The sequence below is a fragment of the Pelecanus crispus genome, chromosome 1, assembly GCF_030463565.1.
Source record: "Pelecanus crispus isolate bPelCri1 chromosome 1, bPelCri1.pri, whole genome shotgun sequence".
Taxonomy (NCBI): Eukaryota; Metazoa; Chordata; class Aves; order Pelecaniformes; family Pelecanidae; genus Pelecanus; species Pelecanus crispus.
In genome coordinates, this window is record NC_134643.1 from 80,182,724 (window position 1) to 80,189,568 (window position 6,845).

Below are 6,845 nucleotides of genomic sequence, written 5' to 3' on the forward strand. Positions count from 1 at the left end.
CTGAATCAGAACATTCAAACTGTATTTTCAAATGTGTCTCTCTGCCTTATCTAAATTCCAACATGACACATAATAAATAGCTTCTCATTTACTATCATCATAAAAATTTAAACAGCCTTGAAATAGTTGCTACAATACAGGGGAAAATGATCAAATGTATGTTCTAAATACCCACTTAGAACAGTAAAACTATTTCCATATTGAAGAAAGAACACATAAAGATGCATTGTTGCAGTAAAGGCTGTTACCTTGTTTAAAAAAAAAAAAATCTTCTACCGAGTATAGTAGTATTAGAGTCAACAACTTGCTGTTTTACACTGCAAAAAAGGACTAACAGCCCTTAGCTATCATGTAGTGTCAGATTTGCTTTAAAAAAGAAAGTATCTGATTTGATTCTATACAGTGATTAAACATCTTTGTGCTCTGCTGAGTAGGGTATTCTATCCCCTCCCCCCTCCAAAAATGGCATCAAAGCAATCAAAATGGTAATGTTCAGCATGAATGGGGCCCCATCCCCCACCTTCAAACTCTGCAGACTTTTCTCCATGTTAGAAGAAACCAACACCCCTTCCTCACAAAATGGAAGCTTCCACTACCAAATTGAGAGTGCTGACAAATTCTGATTACAATAAACTGGGAGGAAAAGGGTGGCAGAAAATCACCATCACCTATGGGCGCAGATTATACATGCACGGATCACTTTGCAACTTTAACCGCAACTCCAGCAAAACAAACAAACAAACAAACAAAAAAAATTTAAGTGGGGGGGGTGGGAAGAAAAAGAAGGGGAGAAAAAGGGGTGGAATCGCACCCGTGCCCCCCGCCCGCTCTCCGCCGGAGGTGCCTGGCCGGGAGGGAGGCGGCGGCGCTGGGGCTGGCAGCCCGGCGCCCCGCGGGCGCTGTCCCCGGCCCCGGTGCTGAACGGGCTCTGCTGCATTCCGGAGGAAGGGCGCTCGCTGCCGCCGCCGGCGGGGCCGGGAGCCCGGGGACGGGGAGGGGACGCTCGGCAGCGCCGCGCCGGCCCCCGGGGAGGGCGGGCGGGGGGGGCGGCATGAGGGCCAGGGGGGTGGAGAGGGAAAGTTCAGCCTCGGCGGGGGCGTGGGGGGGCGGGGGGCTGAAGCCGGCAGATCTGCTGCCGGCTTTGTCGCTGCTATTCCCGCGCTGGAAGTCCTGAAAGTGGGGAGAGGGGGGCGCGGGGCGGGGGGGGGGGGGGGTGCGGGTAGTTCGGGGAGCGGGAGCGTGCGCCCGGCGGCCGCTGTCCGCGGTGCTGAAAACCCGCCGCCCCCCGCCGCGCCCGGCAACTTTCGGGGGGGAAGGGGGAGGTGGGGAGCGGGTCACGGGCGGAGCAGCGGGCCCGGGGGTCACTCGGCACAAAAAAGCGAGATGAGAAAGTTTGGGGAGGGCGGGGGGAGGGGGGGGGAGAGGGAGGGGGAGGGAGGAAGGAAGGTTTCTGGTTTGTTTTGTTCCCCTCCTCCGGGTTTGGTGGGTTGTGGTGGGGTTTTTTCCCCCCCTTCGGCAGCTGAAACAGGTTAATCTGTTTTTATTCGTATTTTTGGAAGGGGGAAAAAAGTGAAAGTGCCTAAGTGAACTCGAATCAAAAGCTAACACGTCAGATCAGACCGAGGGAAGAGAAAGGCAAGTGGGGAGGGGAAAAAAAAAAAAAAAAAAAAAAAAAAAGAAGAAGAAAAGAAATAAAATAAAGTGATCAATAAAAATCAGTTTTGTAATCAAACCCAGAAATGGCTCCGAACTGGGCTCCAGCCTCCTCCCTCCCAACTCTTGCTCTGCACATTACACGGAAGTGCACAAAGTAGCCCAAGACAGGAGAATTTTCCATATTCCTAAAACATGTCGACCAACTCAAAATGGACGCCTCATTTTTTTTTTTTACGTTTTAACTACTGCTTATCTTTTTACTACAAGTACTAAAATCATTCTTTCCCCCAGCAAGACATCCGAGAATCCGACCTCATTTTGAAAACATGCATTTTCTTACTTTACGCTTAGGAAAATGGATGTTATATTCTCCGCTGTCAGTATTTTTCAGCTAACGCAGACACTTTTCGGATGTTTAGAAAGTGCATTGTAAAAACAAGAAGAAAAACCAAACACAACTGAATCGATCTGTTCCTTACTTGTTTCTCATTAAGAGCTGCTATTCTTGATTGCCTTTCATGGATTTGTTTCTTAAGATCCCCGTTCTGCAAAAACGGCAATAAGATGCATATTAAAGGCAAAGTGTAAACTAACCCCTGTAATGAATAAACTTGCGATCTAGAAATTGTTCAAAGGCAAAACCATTCCACCAAAGCCGTACGAAAGCATGCACACACAAAACACCCTCCTTAGTAAGAAAGCTCAGTGCAGACTACAAAATGAGATCTCTTACTGATAAAGTTTCTCATCCTGCTGTCCCAGCACAACTGCGCTTATTACAGCAGGGATAAAATACTGAAGAAGAGAAAAAAAAAAGATCTGCATTTACCTGTGGATCTTGCTTCATCTGTGCAACTAGTTTCTATAAAAAAAAAAAAAAATCACCCCCAAAAAAGGAGGAATTAGAAACTGTTTCAAGTTTAATGGATTTTTTTAAATGTATGTATGTGTGTGGACGGGGGAGGGAGGGGGGTAAGGAACAAAGAGGCAAGTAAACACTGCGAGTCAGTTTCAAGCAAAGCTCATAAATATTCAAGTCTCGTCCTAATCTCTTCAACACACACACACACACACTCACTCGCACACACTCACTCACACTCACGCACACACACACTCACACACACGAGCACCGACCGCAACGTTAACTCCGCATCTCCACAACACACACACACACATACACACACACACACGCAAAAAGAAAAAAAAAAAAAAAAAACCAAACCCAACCTAACTCAGCCAAACAAGCCGCAAAACTACTTTGGCGAAGTGCTCGCCATTGCCGCGGGGGGCCGGGGGGGCCCGGGGGGGGCCCCCGCCGCGGCCCCGGCCCCCCCCGGCGCCCCGGCCCCGGCCCCGCTCCCCCCCTCCCCTGATCGATAGACCCTGCGACAAGAAGCAAAGGCTACTTGATAAGCATGCAACACTGGCTCCCTTCCGATCCTCCTCTCCCTCTAAAAAGCACCGGGGATAGAAGAGCATTTTTTATTTGCTTATTAGTTTATTTTTTTTACCTGATGACATTGGATTTCCACTTTTAACGCCTCTTGCAAGCTGTGTAGCTCCATCCCTGCAACTTGCCAGGCACTTTCCTGCCACTTTCAGATCCGAATGAAGTTTTTTTGTTTGTTTGTTTGGTTTGGTTTTTGGTTTGGTTTTGTTTGGCTTGCTTTTTTTTTTTTTTTTTGCTTTCTTTTCTCTTTCTTTTTTTTTTTTTTTTTTGGCTTTTTTTTTTTTCTCTCTCGCTTTTTGCAACCGACCCGCCAGCCAGCCAGGCAGCCACCCCTCCCTCCACGGAAAAAAAAAAAAAAAAAAAATTAAAAAAAAGAAAAAGGAATTTAAAAAAAAAAAAAAGGAAAGAAAGGAAGACCAGGAAAAATTAAAAAAAAAAAAAAGGAAAAAGGAATGGCAGTAACAATAATATTTTAAAAAAAGCGACAACAACAATCGAAAGAAACAACTACTCAGTCTGCAAAGCAAGTTCTTTGCCTCTTTGCTGGGGACACAGACTCATCACTCACTTTCCGCCAAAGTAGGGGGCCCCTCCCCCCGCGCCCCCGCCCGCGCGCCCCCCGCGCCCCCCCCCCCGCCGCCCCCGCTCCGCCCCGCAGCCGCTCCGCCGCCTCCCGCCGCCCCGCCGCCCCCGCCAATGGGGACGGCAAGGGCTGAAAACGGGAGGGACTATATTTCCTCGGAGTGCGCGCCTTGATTTCACTTTGCCTGGGGAAAAAGTTGTGCCTCGGCCGCGATGCTAATTCGGCGGTGCCCGGATGGAGCGGGGAGGGGGGGGGGGGGGGGGGGGCGGGGGGGAGGAGGAGCGGGGGCAGTGAAGGCTTGCGGCCCGCGCATGCGCCCTGCGCCCCCCGCCGCCGCGGTAGGCGAGAGAACAACAAAGTGCCGGCACGCGCGCGCGCGCGCGCGCGCGCTCCCCGGCGCCAGGGCACGCGGGGAGAGGGGCGGGGCGAGGGCGGAGGCGCGGGGCGGGGCGAGGGCGGGGTCGGCTCCCCCTCCCCCCCCGCCCCCACCCCCCACTCCCCCCCCCCCGCCATCGCCTCAGGGCCGGCGCCGCCGGGGCTTCTCCGTGGCTGGGTAGCGCGGCCTTCCCTCCCCGCCCCCGCGGGTGTCCGCTGGGGGCCGCCTCGGGGCGAGGGAAGGGACACCCTCCCCGCCCCCCCCCCCCCCCCCCCCCCCCGCCCCAGCTTGGGGAGAGACCGGTCCCAACGGCTGTAGGAGGGGGAAGTTTCTTCCAGTTCCCCCGCCATCTTCTCCCAGCCTGCTTGTCCCCGGCTCTCTGCTCCCCTTCTCCCGTCGCTGGATCTCCTCTCCGCCGCCGCCCGCCCCCCGCGCCCCGTCCCGCCACAGGCCGGCGGCGCCTCGCGCTGCCGCCAGCGGCTCTGCCCGGCGGCGCGCGGCCAGCCGTTGGCGGCGGCTGTGAGGGGCCCCAGCCCGCGGGGGGACACCCCCCCCCCCCCCGCGTCCCCGCAAAACCAGCCCCGGGCTCCTGCCCCCCCTTCCCGGCGTCCCGGCAGGCCGGGGGGGGGGCCCGGGCTGTGCGTGCAACACCCGGCACCTGCGGCGGGCGCTGGCTGCGGCACCCGGCGGGGTTTCACCGCACCGCGGCCGGCAACGGGCAGCCTGGCGCCAGGGCGGCTCACCCGCCCCTCGGCCGCGCATCGCCTTCAAGTTGCTCCCCGCTCACCCCACCCTCGGCCGCCGCCCCCTCACCGGGAGAAGCCGCTGTACCCCCGGCTTGTGCCGAGCCCACGGCTGGGGTGCTCGCACCCCCGAAACGGGGTGTCCAACCTGAGCCACGTTAAAAAGCAAAGTATTTTTAGGGGAGCTGAAGTTTTTTTGGGTGGGCGAGCTGTTTGCGGGTCTGCAGCTAACCGAGAGCACAAGCGCCCGGTCAGCGAGCTGCGACAGGTGAAGGGGAAAGGGATGGGACCTGTGGGCACGCAACCCGTCCGAAGGAACCTGCGGCCGAGGGATGGCAACATGAACCACGGCCTCAGTTTAGCTACTAAAGAACATCGGCAAGACTTTAAACCTGCGCAGAAGGGTTGGCTTAAGCGGATGCTCCAGTTCAGCCAAGTCAAGCCACAGTTCCCTGGCTGTCGGTAGCAGATACGTGTGCCACTGGGTCACCCTGCGCCACAAATGTGGTCTAGATCGGGTGCGGACAGAAACACGTCACCTTTACGTTTGCGTCACTTCTGTTCCACAAATATGTGACCCGGCTTCGGGTCATACTGACGGACGCTACCTGATCCAGCATCAAGCCTGCTGTCAATTTTTGAAATACATTTAAACCAGCAGCACAAATCCATACAGAGTCAGTGTTTTGCCATGTAGCTGCAATGTTTTCGATGCAGTAATAGGAGCGGTGCAGTTAGATTTACTGTTGACGCGTGGCCGGAGTGGGGTTGGAAGCCAAAAATAATGCTCAGATAATGTTATTGATGACAGTCAAAATTTAGGGTACAGTTTAACAAGCAGTTAGATGATGGAGTGCTGGGGAAAAGAACCTTAATGCATCCATACTCCCATTCCTGCTATGATTGAACGCTGATATTTTATTTAAACTACACTAAAACATTAAGTTGAAACTCACCCTAAATGATTAGTCAGTACTTAAAACACCACTGTGCTCCAGATGTGCTTGAATGCCAATTTTAATAACTAATTAAATTCATCTCAAAACTAATTAAAAGACACCAAAACCAACTTACATCAACTATACTGTAATTAAAGCTGCTTTGAGATGTAACATGCTGGGAGTCCAAATTTTCATTAAACTTCTCAAATAAATCCTGTCCAAACATAACACAACTTCTTACATTAAAATCATATGAAGATTCATGGTGAAATATTCTCAGTCTGCCAAAATCAGGAATAAAGACTAAATTGAAAATTTCTATTAACCTTACAATTAAACCAATTATTTTAGAAGAGCCTTATTCAAGTTAGTAATGTTTGTTATGGTAACAGACTACATTTATAGCATTTGTTTAGTGTCTGCAACATGTCTTGAACAGGTAAAATCAAGAAGCTGCTTTCACTCTTTTTCTCAAGATAATTTCTAAGTCAGTTTGTTTACCATAGTGTACTTGGTGTCTGGATTGAAAATATCGGAGGGGGTGTTTCATTCTCAATCAATAAAACAGCTTTGCTGTACGGGGGATTTTTAAAATCTAAACTCTACTCACATTTGGAAGGACAAATAGGTCAGTCCTGCAGGTACTGATGAATATGAAACTGTTTCAATGTAGAATCAGTGTAACTTCTCATGTGTTCTGTACAGAGGTATTTTGTAGTGCTAGACCCAACAAAAGCAGGGCTTTGCAAGTTACATGAAAACCTGATAAGATCCGACATCTGAAGTAAGGTGCATGAGTAGGCTGGGCTTCTAAGCAGTTATGCAGAAATTTAACGTGGCTCTGGACAAGATAACGAAGCATTTGGACTAACTTTTTCAAAAGGGAAGTGTGAAGGTTTTTGTAAATTGGGAGTGTTACCTTTGTAACCTCTGGTTGCACTAGTGCAAAATTCTGTGAGTTCAGAAACAGGCCATCAACTAAAACTGACTAAACTAGTCAAGTATGACTTCTTTATGTATTAGTTGTTCATTCATTGACGTTTTGCTGCTTGATTTGTTTTAATGTATATTTCATTGGAAGAGCAAAGAGACTTCT

General features: G+C 51.2%; 1 protein-coding gene across 2 annotated transcripts in view; it reads right to left on the reverse strand.

Annotated features, from left to right (window-relative positions):
* PHF21B (PHD finger protein 21B) overlaps positions 1–3,221 on the reverse strand; it is a 172,304-nt gene extending 169,083 nt beyond the window's left edge. For both annotated transcript variants that reach the window (XM_075724422.1, XM_075724414.1), the window contains exons 1-3: positions 3,168–3,221; positions 2,486–2,518; positions 2,136–2,201 (exon numbers count right to left, since the gene is read on the reverse strand). In XM_075724422.1, coding sequence (XP_075580537.1) covers positions 2,136–2,201; positions 2,486–2,518; positions 3,168–3,221 — 153 coding nt within the window. The remainder of the gene's footprint in view (positions 1–2,135; positions 2,202–2,485; positions 2,519–3,167) is intronic.
* Between the last annotated feature and the right edge of the window lie 3,624 nt (positions 3,222–6,845).